At 49.1% G+C, this 25,541-nt stretch overlaps 2 protein-coding genes across 6 annotated transcripts in view; one reads left to right on the top strand and one right to left on the bottom strand.

The window, feature by feature from the left end:
• TMCO4 (transmembrane and coiled-coil domains 4) overlaps positions 1-5,746 on the top strand; it is a 110,856-nt gene extending 105,110 nt beyond the window's left edge. For 4 of the 5 annotated variants that reach the window (XM_056542802.1, XM_056542803.1, XM_056542801.1 and 1 more), the window contains one exon: positions 5,100-5,745. In XM_056542802.1, coding sequence (XP_056398777.1) covers positions 5,100-5,438 — 339 coding nt within the window. In that variant the 3' untranslated portion in view covers positions 5,439-5,745. Of the gene's footprint in view, positions 1-5,099 lie in introns of all 5 variants that reach the window. The other variant, XM_056542804.1, reaches the window with a different exon arrangement.
• A 3,179-nt stretch (positions 5,747-8,925) lies between these two features.
• HTR6 (5-hydroxytryptamine receptor 6) lies at positions 8,926-19,723 on the bottom strand. The gene is made up of 3 exons (XM_056543007.1): positions 17,851-19,723; positions 10,652-10,789; positions 8,926-10,311 (listed from the first exon to the last, which is right to left on the bottom strand). The coding sequence occupies exons 1-3, from the start codon at positions 18,568-18,570 to the stop codon at positions 9,907-9,909; spliced, it is 1,263 nt and encodes a 420-aa protein (XP_056398982.1). The 5' UTR covers positions 18,571-19,723; the 3' UTR covers positions 8,926-9,906.
• Positions 19,724-25,541: the final 5,818 nt, after the last annotated feature.

Raw genomic sequence — 25,541 nt, 5'->3', positions numbered from 1 at the left:
GAGTACAGCTCTGGAGTATAATACAGGATATAACTCAGGATCAGTACAGGATAAGTAATGTAATGTATGTACACAGTGATCTCACCAGCAGAATAGTGAGTACAGCTCTGGAGTATAATACAGGATATAACTCAGGATCAGTACAGGATAAGTAATGTAATGTATGTACACAGTGATCTCACCAGCAGAATAGTGAGTACAGCTCTGGGGTATAATACAGGATATAACTCAGGATCAGTACAGGATAAGTAATGTAATGTATGTACACAGTGACCTCACCAGCAGAATAGTGAGTACAGCTCTGGGGTATAATACAGGATATAACTCAGGATCAGTACAGGATAAGTAATGTAATGTACACAGTGACCTCACCAGCAGAATAGTGAGTACAGCTCTGGGGTATAATACAGGATATAACTCAGGATCAGTACAGGATAAGTAATGTAATGTTTGTACACAGTGACCTCACCAGCAGAATAGTGAGTACAGCTCTGGGGTATAATACAGGATATAACTCAGGATCAGTAATGTAATGTATGTACACAGTGATCTCACCAGCAGAATAGTGAGTACAGCTCTGGGGTATAATACAGGATATAACTCAGGATCAGTACAGGATAAGTAATGTAATGTATGTACACAGTGACCTCACCAGCAGAATAGTGAGTACAGCTCTGGAGTATAATACAGGATATAACTCAGGATCAGTACAGGATAAGTAATGTAATGTATGTACACAGTGATCTCACCAGCAGAATAGTGAGTACAGCTCTGGAGTATAATACAGGATATAACTCAGGATCAGTACAGGATAAGTAATGTAATGTATGTACACAGTGACCTCACCAGCAGAATAGTGAGTACAGCTCTGGGGTATAATACAGGATATAACTCAGGATCAGTACAGGATAAGTAATGTAATGTACACAGTGACCTCACCAGCAGAATAGTGAGTACAGCTCTGGGGTATAATACAGGATATAACTCAGGATCAGTACAGGATAAGTAATGTAATGTATGTACACAGTGACCTCACCAGCAGAATAGTGAGTACAGCTCCGGAGTATAATACAGGATATAACTCAGGATCAGTACAGGATAAGGAATGTAATGTATATACACAGTGACCTCACCAGCAGAATAGTGAGTGCAGCTCTGGAGTATAATACAGGATATAACTCAGGATCAGTACAGGATAAGGAATGTAATGTATATACACAGTGACCTCACCAGCAGAATAGTGAGTGCAGCTCTGGAGTATAATACAGGATATAACTCAGGATCAGTACAGGATAAGTAATGTAATGTACACAGTGACCTCACCAGCAGAATAGTGAGTACAGCTCTGGGGTATAATACAGGATATAACTCAGGATCAGTATGCGGTGTGTATATACCTCGGTGGGTGTCGGAGGACGTTCCTTTCTATTTCTCGCGGTCCGGTCGCGTCTCCTCCATTATGTTGCGCGGTCGGAGTGCAGACCTCGCCGTTATGAATTAGTTATGTTTCTTCCATCAGTCTCGTCTTCTCGGTTCTTCCCTCAGGACTCGTCTCTGCGCAGCGCTGATGGATCTGTATATAGGTCAGGAGGACGCTGCGCAGCACAGCTGATCCCACGTCGTGTGGATACTGTAGACTTTACTATCTGCCCTGTGACTGGAGAACTACAAGTCCCAGTGATCCCGAGGTCATACAGCAGATCCTCCTGTCCCATCCTTCTTCACTTTCCGCCATCCTCTGCTCACTGCATCCACCCTACAACCTGTCTCTATACTTCACACCGTATTACCTGCCTTCTCCTGTAGAACTACAAGTCCCAGCTACCCCACTGTTAGTTTAGATTTTTTAGAACCAGATTGCAATCTTTTCAGCTGCTTAACTTATCAGGAAGTCATCTCCTACATGTGGCTCCCAGCATGCCCTATACCAGTGGTCTTCAAATTGTGGACCTTCAGCTGTTGCAAAACTACAGCTCCCAGCATGCCCTATACCAGTGGTCTTCAAACTGTGTACCTCCAGCTGTTGCAAAACTACAGCTCCCAGCATGCCCTATACCAGTGGTCTTCAAATTGTGGACCTCCAGCTGTTGCAAAACTACAGCTCCCAGCATGCCCTATACCAGTGGTCTTCAAATTGTGGACCTCCAGCTGTTGCAAAACTACAGCTCCCAGCATGCCCTATACCAGTGGTCTTCAAATTGTGGACCTTCAGCTGTTGCAAAACTACAGCTCCCAGCATGCCCTATACCAGTGGTCTTCAAATTGTGGACCTCCAGCTGTTGCAAAACTACAGCTCCCAGCATGCCCTATACCAGTGGTCTTCAAACTGTGTACCTCCAGCTGTTGCAAAACTACAACTCCTAGCATGCCCTATACCAGTGGTCTTCAAACTGTGTACATCCAGCTGTTGCAAAACTACAACTCCCAGCATGCCCTATACCAGTGGTCTTCAAACTGTGGACCTCCAGCTGTTGCAAAACTACAACTCCTAGCATGATCTATACCAGTGGTCTTCAAACTGTGGACCTCCAGCTCTTGCAAAACTACAAATCCCAGCATGCCCTATACCAGTGGTCTTCAAACTGTGTACCTCCAGCTGTTGCAAAACTACAACTCCTAGCATGCCCTATACCAGTGGTCTTCAAACTGTGTACCTCCAGCTGTTGCAAAACTACAACTCCTAGCATGCCCTATACCAGTGGTCTTCAAATTGTGGACCTCCAGCTGTTGCAAAACTACAACTCCCAGCATGCCCGGACAGCCATTGGCTGTCCAGGCATGCTGGGAGTTGTAGTTTTGCAACAGCTGGAGGACCACGGTTTGTAGACAATTTCCCTATACAATTAGCGATGCAGTCGGGGCATGCTGAGAGTTGTTTTGTAACAGCTGGAGGTCCACAGTTTGAAGACCACTGGTATAGGGCATGCTGGGAGTTGTAGTTTTGCAACAGCTGGAGGTACACAGTTACATATTGCCAGGTGGGGGCAGCGCAGTAATTATCCACCGCCAGCATCCGCCATTACCGTAACGCCGCGTCAAAAAGAGAAAAACGTAACACTGAAGGAATCTCATCTTATATGGAAAGAGAAGCAATGCTGGGACTAGTAGTGCGACAAGAGCCTTGTGGCTGAGACTTGTAGTTCTACAACAGTCAGGACGGTGAAAAGGTCAGTAACTATATATGAGGCAGAAGGTTCCCAGCTACTGAAAAACTACAAGTCTCAGCCACAAGGCTCTTGTCGCACTACTAGTCCCAGCATTGCTTCTCTTTCCATATAAGATGAGATTCCTTCAGTGTTACGTTTTTCTCTTTTTGACGCGGCGTTACGGTAATGGCGGATGCTGGCGGTGGATAATTACTGCGCTGCCCCCACCTGGCAATATGTAATTATAGGACGGGGTTAAGTGGTGACCCGCTGTCCCTGCAGGTCTCTGGGCGTTTGAGCGAGACCAGCGGAGAACAGCTGCTCCAAACCACGGCGCCGCGTCCCCCGTAATTACGCACTTTTTCCTCCCTTTTGTCTCGTACGTTTCGCTCCTGTTGCGGCTGCTTTGTTTTCCTGCCGCTTCGGCATCGTCTGTTTCCAACTTCTGCGCCGATGAGATCAGGTACCGCATAGCACCGAAAAGTAATCCCCCGGATCGGCGAATGATCCTATTCCTTAAAGGGGAAATGCACCTCGGAGACACCATTATAGCTGCCACATTGGTCGTCACGCGGACCGGAGGGGGGGGAGGGGGGTGCAGCGCTGCAGAATTAGGAGATCGGCCACGGACTCCGCTCACTAAATCTGCCCTCACCCAGCTTTCCTCCTATGCTTGGAGTTGTCATATCTCACCCAGCTTTTCCTAATTGAGTTTCCCAACCAATGTGCCTCCAGCTGTTGCAAAACTACAACTCCCAGCATGCCCGGACAGCCGTTGAGAGTTGTAGTTTTGCAACAGCTGGAAAGACACAGTTAGAAATGAATAATCCATAGCAGTGTTTCCCAACCAGGGGGCCTCCAGCTGTAGCCTCTTGCTGTCCGGGCATGCTGAGAGTTGTAGTTTTGCAACAGCTGGAGGCACAATGATTAGAAAAACATTGTGCTTTTCTGTGGGTCAGACTAGTGATCACATGACACAGTGACAGTAATGAAATACATTGATGCAAAGGCTGTCCAGGCATGCTGAGAGTTGTAGTTTAGCAACAGCTGGAGGCACACTGGATGGGAAAGACTGCTATGGATCATTCATCTCCAACCAGGGTGCCTCCAGCTGCTGCAAACTACAAGTCTCAGAATTCCTGGACATCCAACGGCTCTCTGAGCATGCTGGGAGTTGTAGTTTTGCAACAGCTGGAGGCCCCCTTGTTGGGAAACACTGCTCTGAGGCTTAGGTGTCCAACTTGCGGCCGTACAGCTGTTGCAAAACTACAACTCTCAGCATGCTCAGAGAGCCGTTGGATGTCCAGGCATTCTGAGACTTGTAGTTTGCAGCAGCTGGAGGCACCCTGGTTGGAGATGAATGATCCATAGCAGTCTTTCCCATCCAGTGTGCCTCCAGCTGTTGCAAAACTACAACTCCCAGCATGCCCGGACAGCCGTTGCATCAATGTGTTTCATTACTGTCACTGGGTCATGTGATCATCTGACTGACCCACAGAAAAGCACAATGTTTTTCTAACCAGGGTGCTTCCAGCTGTTGCAAAACTACAACTCCCAGCATGCCCGGACAGTTTTTGCATCAATGTATTTCATTACTGTCACTGGGTCATGTTATCACCAGTCTGACCCGCAGAAAATCACAATGTTTTTCTAATCAGGGTGCTTCCAGCTGTTGCAAAACTACAATTCCCAGCATGCCCGGACAGCCGTTGCATCAATGTATTTCATTACTGTCACTGGGTCATGTGATCACCAGACTGACCCACAGAAAAGCACAATGTTTTTCTAACCAGGGTGCTTCCAGCTGTTGCAAAACTACAACTCCCAGCCGTTGGCTGTCCGGGCATGCTGGGAGTTGTAGTTTTGCAACAGCTGGAGGCACCCTGGTTGGGAAAGCAGGGATATATATGGCATCCTTCTAACTGATGTTGACGTCTCTCCCCTCCCCCGTAGGTGAACGGGCACCTGGACTACATGAAGCAGATGGACACCATCCTGAAGGCCGTGGGCATCAAGACTCAGGAGTGTCGTCTGGAGGAGCAGAGCGGAATCCTCCAACTGGGAATCCTCGCTCCGGCGCAGAGCGGCGCGGCACCGGAACAAACACGTAGCGAGGAGGACGCTTCACCGTGGGACTGGGAGCCGGTCACCGACACAGCCCCAGACTCTGCCCGGTGCCCCCGATGCAGCACCGCGCGGGCGGAGGGGACGCTCTGTAAGGACTGCGCCAACAACAACACCGCGGCGAAAGATCAGGGGAGGAACGGCGAAGAAACGACCGCTGTAGGGTGACCCAGACTCAATGGCTTAGATACTGTGATACCCAGAGAATGTCTACGAGCGGGTCACCTGACACATTGCGCCTTTTTCCGGTAAGGCAGACCGTATCCTCCTGGAGGTGACGCTGCGGACATGTCGACGGGATTTAACGCCGCTGCCTAAAGAGGTCACATGATCTTCTGCTGCCAATAAAAAGCGTCTTTTTTTTAAAAAAACCGCTCATCAGTAATACGGTGTCTGGTGTGAAGCTTTATATGTATCCGGTCGTACGGTCAGCGCCCGGCGGATTATAGGACAGGCTTAGGCCCTGTGCACACTGCGCGGAATGACCCGGATTCTATATCGCCCTAATGAACGCCACATCCTCAGCTCTGGTCACACAGGGGTTTGTTTGCTTTTTTTATTTCAATCTCAATTTTATTGTATATATTTTTTTATGTATATTTTTTTATATACATATTTTTTTATATATATATTTTTTTTATATACATATTTTTTTATATATATATTTTTTTTTATATACATATTTTTTTTTATATATTTTTTATATATATTTTTTTTATATATATTTTTTTATATATATTTTTTTTATGTATATTATATACATATTTTTTTATATATATATTTTTTTTTATATACATATTTTTTTTATATATTTTTTTATGTATATTTTTTTATATACATATTTTTTTTATATTTTTTTTATATACATATTTTTTTTTATATATTTTTTTATATATATATATATTTTTTATATATTTTTTTTTATATATATATTTTTTTATATATATTTTTATATATATATATATATATATATATATATATATATATATATATATATATATATTTTTTTTATATATGTTTTTTTTATATATATATTTTATATATTTTTTTTTATATACATATTTTTTTTTATATATGTTTTCTATATATATATATATTTTTTTTTATATATTTTTTTTTATATATATATATATTTTTTATATATATATTTTATTTATTTAAAAAAAAAAAAGGTTTTAAAATTTGTATCGACATTTCACCAGATTTGACCTGAATTCCTCTTGTAGATTTCACGGCAGATTTTGGTCAAATTACAGCAGAAATTTTAAACAGTGATTCTCATTCACATCAAGTTTTCTTAAAGGGGTACTCCGCCCCTAGACATCTTATCTTCTATCCAAAGGAAAGGGGATAAGATGTCTGATCACTGGGGTCCTGCCGCTGGGGACCCTCACGATCTCGGCTGCGGCACCACGGACAGAGTAAACTTCGCTCCATGCCGGATGACTGCCGATGCGGGGCAGAAGCCACGCCCCCTCCCATAGACTTGCATTGAGGGGACGTGGGCGTGACTACGAGCCTCCGACGCTCTAAACGAACACCGGGGGCAGCAGGGAGATCGCGGGGGTCCCCAGTGATCTTATCTCTTATCCTTTTGGATATGTCTAGGGGCGGAGAACCCCTTTAAAGAAGCCCTCCATCAAAAGTGTATTTCTTGTTTCTATAGAGCAGCACAGACTATTATGTGCTGGTTCTTGTGTATGTTCTGTGCTTACCTGTTTTAGCCAATGTGGCAGGTGAAGAGTTTTCAGCCATACTGATTGCTGTTTTATCACTGAAATGATTTCCTAATGCTGCCTACATTTCCCATGAATCCTCTGGCTTTGCAGAGAGAGTGGGTGGAATCTCATCACTGCACCTGGTTATATAATCAGGCTGCTGGTGCTGGAGGTCACCCAGTGGGTTGGGGGCAGTTCACATGCAGTTTTGATGCACTTTCTTATTTAAAGTGCATTTATTTAGGGAAATATTATAATGAAGTGAAAGTGAAATGACCTAAAATCACGTTTGAGATGTATTATGATGATCCTGTAGCGTTATCTACAGCAGTATACAGATAGAGCTGGAGGGGTATAACTACTATATATACTGATCCTATCAAGATAGCAGCAATATACAGATAGAGCTGGAGGGAAGGTGTATAACTACTATATATACTGATCCCATAGAGATAGCAGCAGTATACAGACAGAGCTGGAGGGGAGGTGTATAACTACTATATATCCTGATCACATTTAGATAGCAGCAGTATACAGAGAGAGCTGGAGGAGAGGTGTATAACTACTATATATCCTGATCCCATAAAGATAGCAGCAGTATACAGATAGAGCTGGAGGGGAGGGGTATAACTACTATATATCCTGATCACATAGAGATAGCAGCAGTATACAGATAGAGCTGGATGGGAGGTGTATAACTACTATATATCCTGATTCCATAGAGATAGCAGCAGTATACAGATAGAGCTGGAGGGGAGGGGTATAACTACTATGTATCCTGATCCTATAGAGATAGCAGCAGTATACAGATAGAGCTGGAGGGGAGGGGTATAACTACTATATATCCTGATCCTATAGAGATAGCAGCAGTATACAGATAGAGCTGGAGGGAAAGTGTAAAACTATTATATCTCCTGATCCCATAGAAATAGCAGCAGTATACAGAGAGCTGAAGGGGAGGAGTATGACTACTATATATCCTGATCCCTTAGAGATAGCAGCAGCAGTATATACATCTGGAGGGGAGGTGTATAACTACTATATATCCTGATTCCATAGAGATAGCAGCAGTATACAGATAGAGCTGGAGGGGAGGGGTCAGTCTATAGTGAATGGCGGATCCTGTGTTATCTGTATATAGGTGTTACCTGTCAGTGTAATCCTGTCTGTGATGAGGAGGAGGAGACTGCTGAGAAGTGATCTCTACAGAACAGGAGGGGTCAGTCTATAGTGAATGGTGGATCCTGTGTTATCTATATATATAGGTGTTACCTGTCAGTCTATAGTGAATGGTGGATCCTGTGTAATCTATATATAGGTGTTACCTGTCAGTCTATAGTGAATGGTTGATCCTGTGTTATCTATATATAGGTGTTACCTGTCAGTCTATAGTGAATGGCGGATCCTGTGTTATCTATATATAGGTGTTACCTGTCAGTCTATAGTGAATGGCGGATCCTGTGTTATCTATATATAGGTGTTACCTGTCAGTCTATAGTGAATGGTGGATCCTGTGTTATCTATATATAGGTGTTACCTGTCAGTCTATAGTGAATGGTGGATCCTGTGTTATCTATATATAGGTGTTACCTGTCAGTCTATAGTGAATGGTGGATCCTGTGTTATCTATATATAGGTGTTACCTGTCAGTGTAATCCTGTCTGTGATGATGAGGAGGAGACTGCTGAGAAGTGATCTCTACAGAACAGGAGGGGTCAGTCTATAGTGAATGGCGGATCCTGTCTTATCTATATATTGGGTTAAAATAAAACCTTGCTTCAGCGCCCGATCCGTTTTAGGACACTTTCTCCCTTTTAATGATTCCATCTGGTAAATACCTGACATTTCCGTAATGTCATTGCGCTTGTTCTGCCCCCCGCCGGGCGCCCCCTCCCCCCCCCCTCCCCCCATGTCCTGCGGAGGGCGCGATCATCAAATGTCACTGAATTATACTTTATTATACTTTTTTTTTTTTTTTACAGAAATAACCAGAGAGAAGAGCTTTAATTGACTGTGCCGAATGTCATCAGGTCAGGGGTCAAGTGGGCGGGACATCAAAGACCCCCAGGTGGGAGAACTCCGAGAGACTCCACACAGCTTTCTATAATCAGTCACCTCCAGAGCTGCATTCACAGTCACATAGAGCTGCAATCGTAGATCGCCCCAAGAGGGGTGGGGCTGAATTACTTCAAGGGCGGAGCTTTGGATTTTTTTCTTGTGAACCAGGAGGTTCAGGATGAACAGGTTCGGTTCTTGGGGCCCCTAGATCAGTAGTTTTCTAACTGTGGACCGCCAGATGTGGCAAAACCAACTCCCAGCCTTTCAGGGCTTCGGGCCGGGCCTAGTGCAGAACTACAACTCCCAGCCTTTCAGGGCTTCGGGCCGGGCCTAGTGCAGAACTACAACTCTCAGCCTTTCAGGGCTTCGGGCCGGGCCTAGTGCAGAACTACAACTCCCAGCCTTTCGGGGCATCGGGCCGGGCCTAGTGCAGAACTACAACTCCCAGCCTTTCAGGGCTTCGGGCCGGGCCTAGTGCAGAACTTCAACTCTCAGCCTTTCAGGGCTTCGGGCCGGGCCTAGTGCAGAACTACAACTCCCAGCCTTTCAGGGCTTCGGGCCGGGCCTAGTGCAGAACTACAACTCTCAGCCTTTCAGGGCTTCGGGCCGGGCCTAGTGCAGAACTACAACTCCCAGCCTTTCAGGGCTTCGGGCTGGACCTAGTGCAGAACTACAACTCCCAGCCTTTCAGGGCTTCGGGCCGGGCCTAGTGCAGAACTACAACTCCCAGCCTTTCAGGGCTTCGGGCCGGGCCTAGTGCAGAACTACAACTCCCAGCATTTCAGGGCTTCAGGCCGGGCCTAGTGCAGAACTACAACTCCCAGCATGCCCGGACAGCCGTTGGTAGTCTTGCACGCTTCTCAGTCCATGGGTGTGTTCAGCTGTTGGATCTGCATCTCCTGCTCCAGGTCGAAGAGGTTGACGGAGTCGGCGGCGGTGACGGGCAGCGGGTCGGTGCTGTGGTCCTTGTAGTTCTGCAGCAGGTGCTCGTTGCCCATAGTGGCGGAGTAGATGGAGTCGGTCTCCCCGCCGCGCAGGGTCAGGACGTTCCTCAGTGACAGCCCCAGGCGGGGGGCGCTGTTGGAGTTGCGCACGGACAGGGAGATGACTCGTGAGCGCCGCCGGCAGCAGGGCAGGTACTTCCCCATGGCGCGCTTGAAGTCCCTCATGAAGAGCGGGTAGATGATGGGGTTCATGGTGCTGTTGCAGTATCCCAGCCACGTCAGGACATCAAACAGGCCCGGGGGGACGCAGTCACAGACGGCCTGCAGGGAACAGGAACGGTCACCAGGGGGCACAAGGTGCCATCGTGTCCTAATACAGAACTACTTATAGGGGAACTCTGCAGAGCCGGCCCCTTATACCTCATAGCTGCTCTAATATTACTGGCGCCATCTATTGGACATTAGTTGAGCCAATCAGAGAGCTTGATAATGGCTTCTCCCCTTAGCTCCTCCCCTGAGGAGCTTAGACCTGATTATATGGGGCCGTATTCCTTAATCTGGGGCTCTACAGCTTCTGCAAAACTACCTTTCCCTTTATCCTTCACAGGGCATGATGGGAGTTGTAGTTTTGCAGTATCACCATTTCGTGGATCCGCCTTACCTGAACCACGTTGGCGACAAAGAAGGGAAGCCAGGCCACGAAGAACATGCCCAGCAGGATGCCCAGGGTCAGACTCGCCTTCAGAGCCTTCTTACTGTGCTTGGTGACAAACTTCCTGCCCTCCGGAACCGCAAGCACCTGGAACGCCAAGAGAGAAAGGGGCGGAGTTATATCATCACCTGACAGAGAGGAGGGGGTGAAGGTGAGTGCAGCTAAGACCTGATGTAACAGCAGAATAGTGAGTGCAGCTCTAGAGGATAAGACGGGGTGTAACAGCAGAATAGTGAGTGCAGCTCTGGAGGATAAGACCTGATGTAACAGCAGAATAGTGAGCGCAGCTCTGGAGGATAAGACAGGATGTAACAGCAGAATAGTGAGTGCAGCTCTGGAGGATAATACATGATGTAACAGCAGAATAGTGAGTGCAGCTCTGGGGATAAGACATGATGTAACAGCAGAATAGTGAGTGCAGCTCTGGAGGATAAGACGGGATGTAACAGCAGAATAGTGAGTGCAGCTCTGGAGGATAAGACAGGATGTAACAGCAGAATAGTGAGCGCAGCTCTGGAGGATAAGACAGGATGTAACAGCAGAATAGTGAGTGCAGCTCTGGAGGATAATACATGATGTAACAGCAGAATAGTGAGTGCAGCTCTGGGGATAAGACATGTAACAGCAGAATAGTGAGTGCAGTTCTGGGGATAAGACCTGATGTAACAGCAGAATAGTGAGTGCAGCACTGGAGAAAAAGACATGATGTAACAGCAGAATAGTGAGTGCAGCTCTGGGGATAAGACATGATGTAACAGCAGAATAGTGAGTGCAGCTCTGGAGGATAAGACAGGATGTAACAGCAGAATAGTGAGTGCAGCTCTGGAGGATAAGACAGGATGTAACAGCAGAATAGTGAGTGCAGCTCTGGAGGATAAGACCTGGTGTAACAGCAGAATAGTGAGTGCACCTCTGGAGGATAAGATTATTTTAACAGCAGAATAGTGAGTGCAGCTCTGGAGGATAAGACATGATGTAACAGCAGAATAGTGAGTGCAGCTCTGGAGGATAAGACATGATGTAACAGCAAAATAGTGAGTGCAGCTCTGGAGGATAAGACGTGATGTAACAGCAGAATAGTGAGTGCAGCTCTGGAGGATAAGATTATTTTAACAGCAGAATAGTGAGTGCAGCTCTGGGGATAAGACATGATGTAACAGCAGAATAGTGAGTGCAGCTCTGGGGATAAGACAGGATGTAACAGCAGAATAGTGAGGGCAGCTCTGGAGGATAAGACCTGGTGTAACAGCAGAATAGTGAGTGCACCTCTGGAGGATAAGATTATTTTAACAGCAGAATAGTGAGTGCAGCTCTGGGGATAAGACATGATGTAACAGCAGAATAGTGAGGGCAGCTCTGGAGGATAAGACCTGGTGTAACAGCAGAATAGTGAGTGCACCTCTGGAGGATAAGATTATTTTAACAGCAGAATAGTGAGTGCAGCTCTGGAGGATAAGACCTGATGTAACAGCCGAATAGTGAGTGCAGCTCTGGAGGATAAGACCTGGTGTAACAGCAGAATAGTGAGTGCAGCTCTGGAGGATAAGACGTGATGTAACAGCAGAATAGTGAGTGCAGCTCTGGAGGATAAGACCTGATGTAACAGCCGAATAGTGAGTGCAGCTCTGGAGGATAAGACCTGGTGTAACAGCAGAATAGTGAGTGCACCCCTGGAGGATAAGATTATTTTAACAGCAGAATAGTGAGTGCAGCTCTGGAGGATTAGACATGATGTAACAGCAGAATAGTGAGTGCAGCTCTGGAGGATAAGACATGATGTAACAGCAAAATAGTGAGTGCAGCTCTGGAGGATAAGACGTGATGTAACAGCAGAATAGTGAGTGCAGCTCTGGAGGATAAGACGTGATGTAACAGCAGAATAGTGAGTGCAGCTCTGGAGGATAAGACGTGATGTAATAGCCGAATAGTGAGTGCAGCTCTGGAGGATAAGACGTGATGTAACAGCAGAATAGTGAGTGCAGCTCTGGAGGATAAGACGTGATGTAACAGCAGAATAGTGAGTGCAGCTCTGGAGGATAAGACATGATGTAACAGCAAAATAGTGAGTGCAGCTCTGGAGGATAAGACACGATGTAACAGCAGAATAGTGAGTGCAGCTCTGGAGGATAAGACGTGATGTAATAGCCGAATAGTGAGTGCAGCTCTGGAGGATAAGACGTGATGTAACAGCAGAATAGTGAGTGCAGCTCTGGAGGATAAGACGTGATGTAACAGCAGAATAGTGAGTGCAGCCCTGGAGGATAAGACCTGATGTAATAGCCGAATAGTGAGTGCAGCTCTGGAGGATAAGATGTGATGTAACAGCAGTATAGTGAGTGCAGCTCTGGAGGATAAGACGTGATGTAACAGCAGAATAGTGAGTGCAGCTCTGGAGGATAAGACCTGGTGTAACAGCAGAATAGTGAGTGCAGCTCTGGAGGATAAGACCTGGTGTAACAAAATAGTGAGTGCACCTCTGGAGGATAAGTCCTGGTGTAACAGCAGAATAGTGAGTGCAGCTCTGGAGGATAAGTCCTGGTGTAACAGCAGAATAGTGAGTGCAGCTCTGGAGGATAAGTCCTGGTGTAACAGCAGAATAGTGAGTGCAGCCCTGGAGGATAAGTCCTGGTGTAACAGCAGAATAGTGAGTGCAGCCCTGGAGGATAAGTCCTGGTGTAACAGCAGAATAGTGAGTGCAGCTCTGGAGGATAAGTCCTGGTGTAACAGCAGAATAGTGAGTGCAGCTCTGGAGGATAAGTCCTGGTGTAACAGCAGAATAGTGAGTGCAGCTCTGGAGGATAAGTCCTGGTGTAACAGCAGAATAGTGAGTGCAGCCCTGGAGGATAAGTCCTGGTGGGATGGTGTTCTCCTTCTCTTGTGTCATGTGGTTCGGTTTCCGGTTTAGATTATTCTGTCGCTCACGTTTCGTTTTTTCAGGACGCGTTTCGATTTGTACAAAAACCTTTTTCTGTAGAAGCCGAATTGTGTTTATTATTTTGTTATCTGAACAGAACATAAGCGCCGGACTCCTCTCCACCGTCACATGACCCCTGATCATCCGCAGATCAGTCCCCCGGCGGTGCGGATTCCTCTGGCGCCTGCGCTCACGTAACCACCGCTCTCCCATCTGTCCCCGGAAAGTGTAATACAGGAGGGGGGGGACATGACAGCAGGAGGGGGGGGACATGACAGCAGGAGGGGGGGGGGGGGACATGACAGCAGGAGGGGGGGGGGGGGACATGACAGCAGGAGGGGGGGGGGGAGACATGACAGCAGGAGGGGGGGGGACATGACAGCAGGAGGGGGGGGAGACATGACAGCAGGAGGGGGGGGGGGAGACATGACAGCAGGAGGGGGGGGGGACATGACAGCAGGAGGGGGGGACATGACAGCAGGAGGGGGGGGGGACATGACAGCAGGAGGGGGGGGGGGGACATGACAGCAGGAGGGGGGGGACATGACAGCAGGAGGGGGGGGACATGACAGCAGGAGGGGGGGGACATGACAGGAGGGGGGGGGAGACATGACAGGAGGGGGGGGGAGACATGACAGCAGGAGGGGGGGGAGACATGACAGCAGGAGGGGGGGGGGAGACATGACAGCAGGAGGGGGGGGGACATGACAGGAGGGGGGGGGCAGGCATGACAGCAGGAGGGGGGGGGAGACATGACAGCAGGAGGGGGGGATATGACAGCGGGGGGGGGGACATGACAGCAGGAGGGGGGGGGAGACATGACAGCAGGAGGGGGGGATATGACAGCAGGGGGGGGGAGACATGACAGCAGGGGGGGGGGACATGACAGCAGGGGGGGGGACATGACAGCAGGAGGGGGGGGGGAGACATGACAGCAGGAGGGGGGGAGACATGACAGCAGGAGGGGGGGGGGAGACATGACAGCAGGAGGGGGGGGAGACATGACAGCAGGAGGGGGGGGGACATGACAGCAGGGGGGGGGGGAGACATGACAGCAGGAGGGGGGGGGACATGACAGCAGGGGGGGGGGGCGTCCGTTGCTGCAGCTCAGGGTAAAGCTTAATCATTAATGTAAAGTTCTGTAACTTTCTAATACAGGGGTCCTCAAACTTTTTAAACAGGGCCAGTTCAGTGTCCCTCAGACCGTGCTGGTAACCCTTACTATGCTGGCCAGCGCACGTCCTGGTCGCTGCTCCGCTCTCCGTTGCTGTGGGTGCACGCAGTGACGTCCCTTCATGCGCTACCTCCCGGCGGCCCCTGCGTTTTTAAAGTAAACTCGGAGCCGCAGAGAGGTAACCGGACACATCTTTCGGGACACAGGGATGTCCTTAGGCAGCGGCGGCAGGCGGGCAGGATAAATGTACTTTGCCGCATGTGGCCGTAGTGAGGACCCCTGTTCTAATATTTGGGTTTAGGTGATAATTTAGCCGGACTCAATACTGTTCAGAGCTGAGGGTCTGGTACAATATGTGTACACGGCGGGAGGTGCAGCTGATGCAGAATCCTTGTCAGTCTAGTCTGTCCTCCGGCAGCACAAACCTCTCACCTGTGCGAATAATAATTTGTTACAATGTATCAGTCTAGAGTCCAGGCTGCATCGCTCCGAGGACAGGAGACAAGTGTACCAAACCTTCAGATGTGAATAGTATCAGCTTGTGTGAGTTTTTCAGCTGCAGGGTGTAAACAAAAATGTTACCATCAGCTATGTCCTGGTCTAGCAGATTAACCCTTTACCGTCAGCTATGTCCTGGTCTAGCAGATTAACCCTTTACCGTCAGCTATGTCCTGGTCTAGCAGATTAACCCTTTACCGTCAGCTATGTCCTGGTCTAGCAGATTAACCCTTTACCGTCAGCTATGTCCTGGTCTAGCAGATTAACCCTTTACCGTCAGCTATGTCCTGGTCTTGCAGATTAACCCTTTACCGTCAGCTATGTCCTGGTCTAGCAGATTAACCCTTTACCGTCAGCTATGTCCTGGTCTAGCAGATTAACCCTTTACTGTCAGCTATGTCCTGGTCTAGCAGATTAACCCTTTACCGTCAGCTATGTCCTGGTCTAGCAGATTAACCCTTTACCGTCAGCTATGTCCTGGTCTAGCAGATTAACCCTTTACCGTCAGCTGTGTCCTGGTCTAGCAGATTAACCCTTTACCGTCAGCTGTGTCCTGGTCTAGCAGATTAACCCTTTACCGTCAGCTGTGTCCTGGTCTAGCAGATTAACCCTTTACCGTCAGCTGTGTCCTGGTCTAGCAGATTAACCCTTTACCGTCAGCTGTGTCCTGGTCTAGCAGATTAACCCTTTACCGTCAGCTATGTCCTGGTCTAGCAGATTAACCCTTTACCGTCAGCTATGTCCTGGTCTAGCAGATTAACCCTTTACCGTCAGCTATGTCCTGGTCTAGCAGATTAACCCTTTACCGTCAGCTATGTCCTGGTCTAGCAGATTAACCCTTTACCGTCAGCTATGTCCTGGTCTAGCAGATTAACCCTTTACCGTCAGCTATGTCCTGGTCTAGCAGATTAACCCTTTACCGTCAGCTATGTCCTGGTCTAGCAGATTAACCCTTTACCGTCAGCTATGTCCTGGTCTAGCAGATTAACCCTTTACCGTCAGCTATGTCCTGGTCTAGCAGATTAACCCTTTACCGTCAGCTATGTCCTGGTCTAGCAGATTAACCCTTTACCGTCAGCTATGTCCTGGTCTAGCAGATTAACCCTTTACCGTCAGCTATGTCCTGGTCTAGCAGATTAACCCTTTACCGTCAGCTATGTCCTGGTCTAGCAGATTAACCCTTTACCGTCAGCTATGTCCTGGTCTTGCAGATTAACCCTTTACCGTCAGCTATGTCCTGGTCTTGCAGATTAACCCTTTACCGTCAGCTATGCCCTGGTCTTGCAGAATAACCCTTTACCGTCAGCTATGTCGTGATCTAGCAGAATAACCCTTTACCGTCGGCTATGTCCTGGTCTAGCAGATTAACCCTTTACAGTCAGCTATGTCCTGGTCTAGCAGATTAACCCTTTAAAGTCAGCTATGGCCTGGTCTAGCAGATTAACTCTTTACAGCTCTTCTTTGGTTCTGTACACCCGTAGACTGCTGTAAATGGGGGGTCTCAGCAATGGGGCCCGACAAAAAAAAAAAAGACAGCTCCGTTAAGGAGCAATTCTACAATTTAGTGTCCTATGGAAGGGAGGACATGGTATCAGTCACCTAAGCACAGAACTTCTGCAGAACTTATCTCAATACATCAGTGTTTGTCAACCATGATGCTTCCAGGTGTTGCAAAACTACAACTCCCAGCTTGGAGTTGTAGTTTTGCAACAGCTGGAGGCACCATGGTTGGGAACCACTGCATTATGCTGATGCTTTGGGTCTAGGGGGCACTGTGGTTTACTGTAGAGATTTTCTCCTGCTTTGGACAGTTCCTGACATGGACAGAGGTGTTAGCAGAGAGCACTGTGGTCAGACTGGAAAGAACTACACAACTTCCTGTGGAGCATACAGCAGCTGATAAGTACTGGAAGGATGAGGATTATTAAATAAAAGTAATTTACAAATCTTTAGAACTTTCTGGGGCCAGTTGACTTTAAGTCGAGCTGAGGAAGAGTTTATGGCCAATGTGTTGCTGAAATCAGGAGGATGGAAACTTCTGCAGATCATTGCAGCTCCCCCCACCCCCTGTACACACATGGAGTTGGCACCGGTTACCCTGCAGCAGAGGGTAGAGGGGTGTGGATGTTTTATGCATGCGGGTGCGCTGGAGCCGAGCCTGGCAGAAGACGGGAGCCCACAACTCTCATGTTCAGGACTGGAAACATATTACAGGGGGGAGACATGTGACTCATCATAGCGGCTGTTCTGCCGGGGAGCAAAACTACAGAACCGTCAGGAGGAGGATGACGGATCCAAGGTACAACTTCTGTATACTGGGTGTAATCCTCAGTATCTGCTCTTATTCTGTATATAGGGACACTGAACAGTACCTCTTCTCCTGTCCTGTATACTGGGTGCAATCCTCGGTATCTGCTGTCATTCTGTATATATATACACTGCACAGTACCACTTCTCCTGTCCTGTATATATGGACACTGGCCAGTACCACTACTCTTTTACACGTTCCCACAAATCACTGATGTGGGGCACAAGCAGGTGGATGGTGAGGGTTGTACTTACCTGTACGTGGTCCTCTGACATGGTGGGCACATTGGTGGTCAGGGAGGCCACCTGCACCGCTTGTTTCCGCGCGGCCAGTAAGATCCGGCAGTAGGTGAAGGAGATGGCGGCTGATGGGAGGAAGAAGGTCAGGCAGGAGGCGATCAGCGCGTAGGGTAGACTGACCAGCAGGCGGCACTGTTTTCCCTCCAGTGAGGTTAGGTTTGATGGTTGCAGCTCCAGGTCCTGCTCATGCCAACCCATCTCAATGGGCAAGAAAGAGGCCAGAGCTGCCAATGTCCACGTGGCTAGAATGAGGCCAAGGGCCCGGCAGGACGTCATGCGGAGCTTGTACTTGAGCGGGGAGATGATGAGGAGGTAGCGGTCCAGGCTGATGACGCACAGGTTCAGTATGGAGGCGCTGCAGCACATGACATCAAAGGAATACCAGATACAGCAGAACTCCACGTCTAACACCCACCTCCCGTACAGTTCATTCAGCATGGCCGGCGGCATCACCACCAGCCCCACCATCAGGTCCGACATGAAGAGGGACACCAGGAAATAGTTGGAGGTGTTCCTCAGGGACCTCTGGGTGAAGATGAGTAAGATAAGGAGAGAGTTCCCCAAGGTTGTGAGAAAGATGATGAAGCAAAGGAAGGCCGCCATCCAGACCTGCCGCCCATTGGGGGGTGCTCCCTCCATCTCTTTGCCGTACAGTCCACCCCACCGTTCATCCATTTGGTGAGCAATGAAGGATTATCCTACCAAGACGTGACCATTGCAGATGTCTACTCTCTGCCAAGTATCTCTCCATTGACCCTAAACCCTTTTCACCATCCTGACCCTAATCCTCTTGTATCTTCTCCACCGTCCCCACCCTGGTTCCACCATAACTTGTTCTTTTACCACTATCTGAACTCTGGTCCCATCTTATTTCACTATCCCAACTCTAGTTCCATCTCATTGCCTCACCTTCTTCACCACCATTGTCCTGTCTATCCTCTCACCTTCTTTCTTATCCTAGTCCCCTCTATCTTCTCACATTCTCCACTATCCTGGTCCCATCTATCCTCTCATCATCTTTTCTATCCCGGTCCCTTCTACCTTCTTTCCTCTCCTGGTCCCGTCTTTCTTTTCACCTTCTCCACTACCCCAGGTCCTTCTACCTTCTCCACTATCCCGGTCCCGTCTATCCCCTCACCTTCTCCACTATCCCGGTCCCGTCCTGTCTATCTTCTCCACTATCCCGGTCCCGTCTATCCCCTCACCTTCTCCACTATCCTGGTCCCGTCCTGTCTATCTTCTCACCTTCTCCACTATCCCAGCCTCATCTATCTTTTCACCTTCTTTACCATCCTGGTCTCCTCTATCCTCTCACCTTCTTCACTATTCCGGTCTGGTCTATCCTCTCACCTTGTTTACTATCCCGGCCTCGTCTATGTTCTCACCATCTCCGCTATCCTGGTCCCGTTTATCTTCTCCACTATCTTGGTCCTGTCTATCCTCTCACCTTCTTTACTTTCCTGGTCCCGTCTATCTTCTCACCTTCTCCACTATCTTGGTCCCGTCTATCTTCTAACCTTCTCCACTATCCTGGTCTCGTCTATCTTCTCACCTTCTCCACTATCCTAGTCCCGTCTATCCTCTCACCTTCTTCACTATCCTAGTCCCGTCTATCCTCTCACCTTCTCCACTATCCTGGTCCCGTCTATCCTCTCACCTTCTTCGCTATCCTGGTCCTATCTTCTCACCTTCTTCACTATCCTGGTCCCGTCTATCTTCTCACCTTCTCCACTATCTTGGTCCCGTCTATCCTCTCACCTTCTTCGCTATCCTGGTCCCGTCTATCTTCTCACCTTCTTCACTATCCTGGTCCCGTCTATCTTCTCACCTTCTCCACTATCTTGGTCCCGTCTATCTTCTCACCTTCTCCACTATCTTGGTCCCGTCTATCCTCTCACCTTCTTCGCTATCCTGGTCCCGTCTATCTTCTCACCTTCTTCACTATCCTGGTCCTGTCTATCCTCTCACCTTCTTCGCTATCTTGGTCCCGTCTATCCTCTCACCTTCTCCGCTATCTTGGTCCCGTCTATCCTCTCACCTTCTTCGCTATCTTGGTCCCGTCTATCCTCTCACCTTCTTCGCTATCCTGGTCCCGTCTATCTTCTCACCTTCTCCGCTATCTTGGTCCCGTCTATCTTCTCACCTTCTCCGCTATCTTGGTCCCGTCTATCCTCTCACCTTCTTCGCTATCTTGGTCCCGTCTATCCTCTCACCTTCTTCGCTATCCTGGTCCCGTCTATCTTCTCACCTTCTCCGCTATCTTGGTCCCGTCTATCCTCTCACCTTCTTCGCTATCCTGGTCCCGTCTATCTTCTCACCTTCTTCACTATCCTGGTCCCGTCTATCTTCTCACCTTCTCCACTATCCTGGTCCTGTCTATCCTCTCACCTTCTTTGCTATCCTGGTCCCGTCTATCCTCTCACCTTCTCCACTATCCTGGTCCTGTCTATCCTCTCACCTTCTCCACTATCTTGGTCCCGTCTATCCTCTCACCTTCTCCACTATCTTGGTCCTGTCTATCCTCTCACCTTCTCCACTATCTTGGTCCTGTCTATCCTCTCACCTTCTCCACTATCTTGGTCCTGTCTATCTTCTCACCTTCTCCACTATCTTGGTCCCGTCTATCCTCTCACCTTCTCCACTATCTTGGTCCCGTCTATCCTCTCACCTTCTCCACTATCTTGGTCCCGTCTATCCTCTCACCTTCTCCACTATCTTGGTCCTGTCTATCTTCTCACCTTCTCCACTATCTTGGTCCCGTCTATCCTCTCACCTTCTCCACTATCTTGGTCCTGTCTATCCTCTCACCTTCTCCACTATCTTGGTCCTGTCTATCTTCTCACCTTCTTCACTATCCTAGTCCCGTCTATCCTCTCACCTTCTCCACTATCCTGGTCCCGTCTATCCTCTCACCTTCTCCACTATCCTGGTCCCGTCTATCCTCTCACCTTCTCCACTGTCTTGGTCCTGTCTATCCTCTCACCTTCTCCACTATCCTGGTCCCGTCTATCCTCTCACCTTCTCCACTATCCTGGTCCCGTCTATCCTCTCACCTTCTCCACTGTCTTGGTCCTGTCTATCCTCTCACCTTCTCCACTATCCTGGTCCCGTCTATCCTCTCACCTTCTCCACTGTCTTGGTCCCGTCTATCCTCTCACCTTCTCCACTATCCTGGTCCCGTCTATCCTCTCACCTTCTCCACTATCTTGGTCCCGTCTATCCTCTCACCTTCTCCACTATCTTGGTCCCGTCTATCCTCTCACCATCTTCTTTTCTCCTATCCCATCCACTTTCTTTTGCACTTTTCCTCGGTCCTGATGATTGGGAGGAGTCTTGTTCCTCTTCTTCTCGTCTCTAATAATAATCTTGGTGCTGGTTCTTCCTTCCCTGTAATTTCTCGCTCTTCCTGCAGTTTATTGTGTCTTCCTCTGTCTCGCTGTCACTTCTTCTCTGTAAGACTCTCCTCATCGTCTCCGCCATGCCTCCCCTCCCCCCCCCCCCCTTCTGCAGGAACAGCAGATCTGGCAGCGACGATTCTAATCACATGTAACAACCTTCAGAAGGCGGCGAATGTGATGGAGCGGCTCCTGACAGGACTCCAGATCCCACCCTCCCGGGCCCCGTCCTCTCGCTCCGGGGGAAAAACTCATCATCTCCTGCAATAATCGACCAAAACCCATCACTCGGTGTCCATGAGATTCCAGCACAGCGGAGGTGACAGCTGCAGGGACCAGGCGGACCCCTGCAACATCAGCCGCCTTATTGTACACACCTCAGATGCTGCAGAACCTCATAATACATACCTCAGGTGCTGCAGAACCTCATAATACATACCTCAGGTGCTGCAGAACCTCATAATACACACCTCAGATGCTGCAGAACCTCATAATACATACCACAGGTGCTGCAGAACCTCATAATACATACAACAGGTGCTGCAGAACCTCATAATACATACCACAGGTGCTGCAGAACCTCATAATACAAACCACAGGTGCTGCAGAACCTCATAATACACACCACAGGTGCTGCAGAACCTCATAATACACACCTCAGATGCTGCAGAACCTCATAATACATACCACAGGTGCTGCAGAACCTCATAATACACACCTCAGATGCTGCAGAACCTCATAATACATACCTAAGATGCTGCAGAACCTCATAATACATACCACAGGTGCTGCAGAACCTCATAATACACACCTCAGATGCTGCAGAACCTCATAATACACACCTCAGATGCTGCAGAACCTCATAATACACACCTCAGATGCTGCAGAACCTCATAATACATACCTCAGATGCTGCAGAACCTCATAATACACACCTCAGATGCTGCAGAACCTCATAATACATACAACAGGTGCTGCAGAACCTCATAATACATACCTCAGGTGCTGCAGAACCTCATAATACATACTACAGGTGCTGCAGAACCTCATAATACATACTACAGGTGCTGCAGAACCTCATAATACATACCTCAGGTGCTGCAGAACCTCATAATACATACTACAGGTGCTGCAGAACCTCATAATACACACCTCAGATGCTGCAGAACCTCATAATACATACCTCAGGTGCTGCAGAACCTCATAATACATACCTCAGGTGCTGCAGAACCTCATAATACATACAACAGGTGCTGCAGAACCTCAATACATACCACAGCTGCTGCAGAACCTCATAATACATACCACAGCTGCTGCAGAACCTCATAATACACACCTCAGATGCTGCAGAACCTCTTAATACACACAACAGATTCTGCAGAACCTCATAATACACACAACAGATGCTGCAGAACCTCATAATACATACTACAGGTGCTGCAGAACCTCATTTTACACACCTCAGCTGCTTCAGAACCTCATAATACACACCCAACTTTCCCACAATCCTTAGTGGCAAATTAGCCTAATGAGACAACATATTGGGATATCTGAGGGGTGTACGATCGTTACTGGCCACCACCCAACTTGAAAGGGTAAATACAAAAGTGAAACTAATTGATAAACAATATGGCCGCCAGGGTCCAGTCTTCTGGGGAAGGAGGGTTGGACTTGAGACTCCTCCCTAAGTCCTTCTAGTAGTTTCAATATAGAAACAGAGTGGAGAGAGTCATGTGACCAAAGATCCACTCATTCTATACAAACAGGAGGCAAATGTTAACCCTTACACATCCATGAGACCAACAAAGGGGTCTCTGACAACTGGGGCAGATCCCAAACTCTGCCCCCAATTGTCCACAAGGTTTTGTGCTGAAGCTTTAGGGCCGACCCCGAGGAGCCGCCATTGTATTATCCTCCAATACCACCACACAACCTGAGCACAGGAGAGGCGCTGTTTCTGGAAGAGAGCAGGCTAGGTTTTGGGAGTTGTAGTTTTGCAACTCCTGGAGATCTGTAGGCTAGTGCAGTGTTTCCAAACCAGGGTGCCTCCAGCTGTTGCACAACCACAACTCCCAGCATGCCTGGACAGCCGAAGGCTCCAGCTGGCGGCCCCCGAGTTGGAGACACTGGCGATACTTTGGGATTTTATGCGCTTCCTCTGCGGACGGCGTCTTGTGACTCCTTTTCTCGGGGATGACATCTGGTGGCCACTTTATGTATTGCATGCTTCAGCTCCACCGATGGGAAACCAACGCCCCCTGTAGCCCATCAAGTGTAATGGCGGCCCCATTGATGAATGTGATAACGAGAGTGAGAGCGTCAACAGTCAGTGAGCGCCAACCTGCACAACTACAACTCCCATCATGGCGGTGCCAGCCATAACTGTTACTTCTGCGCTACTGTCCACACCCAGGATATAAAGACTCCACCAGCAACGGAAAACGACACCTCTGGGGAGTCACCGGATCTAACACCCGGACCTCTATCTGCGAGACATCCTCCTCCTCACCGCCGAGACATCCTCCTCCTCACCGCCGAGACATCCTCCTCCTCACCGCCGAGACATCCTCCTCCTCACTGCCGAGACATCCTCCTCCTCACCGCAGAGACATCCTCCTCCTCACCGCCGAGACATCCTCCTCCTCACCATCGAGACATCCTCCTCCTCACCATCGAGACATCCTCCTCCTCACCGCCGAGACATCCTCCTCCTCACTGCCGAGACATCCTCCTCCTCACCGCCGAGACATCCTCCTCCTCACCGCCGAGACATCCTCCTCCTCACCGTCGAGACATCCTCCTCCTCACCGCCGAGACATCCTCCTCCTCACTGCCGAGACATCCTCCTCCTCACCGTCGAGACATCCTCCTCCTCACCGCCGAGACATCCTCCTCCTCACCGCCGAGACATCCTCCTCCTCACCGCCGAGACATCCTCCTCCTCACCGCCGAGACATCCTCCTCCTCACCGTCGAGACATCCTCCTCCTCACCGTCGAGACATCCTCCTCCTCACCGTCGAGACATCCTCCTCTTCACCGTCGAGACATCCTCCTCCTCACTGCCGAGACATCCTCCTCCTCACTGCCGAGACATCCTCCTCCTCACTGCCGAGACATCCTCCTCCTCACTGCCGAGACATCCTCCTCCTCACTGCCGAGACATCCTCCTCCTCACCTTCGAGACATCCTCCTCCTCACCGCCGAGACATCCTCCTCCTCACCATCGAGACATCCTCCTCCTCACCATCGAGACATCCTCCTCCTCACCATCGAGACATCCTCCTCCTCACCGCCGAGACATCTTCCTCCTCACCGCCGAGACATCTTCCTCCTCACCGCCGAGACATCCTCCTCCTCACCGCCGAGACATCCTCCTCGCCGCAACATCCTACTCCTCACCACCGAAACCTCCTCCTCACCGCCGAAACATCGTCCTTCTCACCGCCCAAACATCCTCCTCACCGCCCAAACATCCTCCTCACCGCCAAAACATCCTCCTCCTCCTCACCGCCAAAATATCCTCCTCAAAATCGAGACATCCTCCTCCTCACCATCGAGACATCCTCCTCCTCACCGCCGAAACATCGTCCTTCTCACCGCCCAAACATCCTCCTCACCGCCAAAATATCCTCCTCCTCCTCACCGCCAAAATATCCTCCTCAAAATCGAGACATCCTCCTCCTCACCATCGAGACATCCTCCTCCTCACCACCGAAACATCCTCCTCCTCACCGCCAAAACATCCTTCTCACCGCCGAAACATCCTCCTCCTCACCATCGATACATCCTCCTCCTTACCGCTGAAACATCCTCCTCCTTACCGCTGAAACATCGTCCTCCTCACCGCCGAAACATCCTCCTCCTCCTCACCGCCAAAACATCCTCCTCCTCACCGCCGAAACATCCTCCTCCTCCTCACCGCCGAAACATCCTCCTCCTCACCCCCGAAACATCCTCCTCCTCACCATCGAGACATCCTCCTCCTTACCGCCGAAACATCGTCCTCCTCACCTCCTAGACATCCTCCTCCTCCTAGACGTCCTCCTCCTCCTAGACGTCCTCCTCCTCACCTCCTAGACGCCCTCCTCCTCCTCACCTCCTAGACGCCCTCCTCCTCTCCTCCTAGACGTCCTCCTCCTCACCTCCTAGACACCCTCCTCCCAGACGTCCTCCTCCTCCTCATCTCCCAGACATCCTCACCTCCTAGACATCCTCCTAGACATCCTCATCCTCCTCACCTCCTAGACATC

Source organism: Hyla sarda, chromosome 10 (genome assembly GCF_029499605.1).
Source record: "Hyla sarda isolate aHylSar1 chromosome 10, aHylSar1.hap1, whole genome shotgun sequence".
Taxonomy (NCBI): Eukaryota; Metazoa; Chordata; class Amphibia; order Anura; family Hylidae; genus Hyla; species Hyla sarda.
Note: the sequence above shows the minus strand (reverse complement) of the source record. Positions and strands in the feature narration are given on the sequence as shown.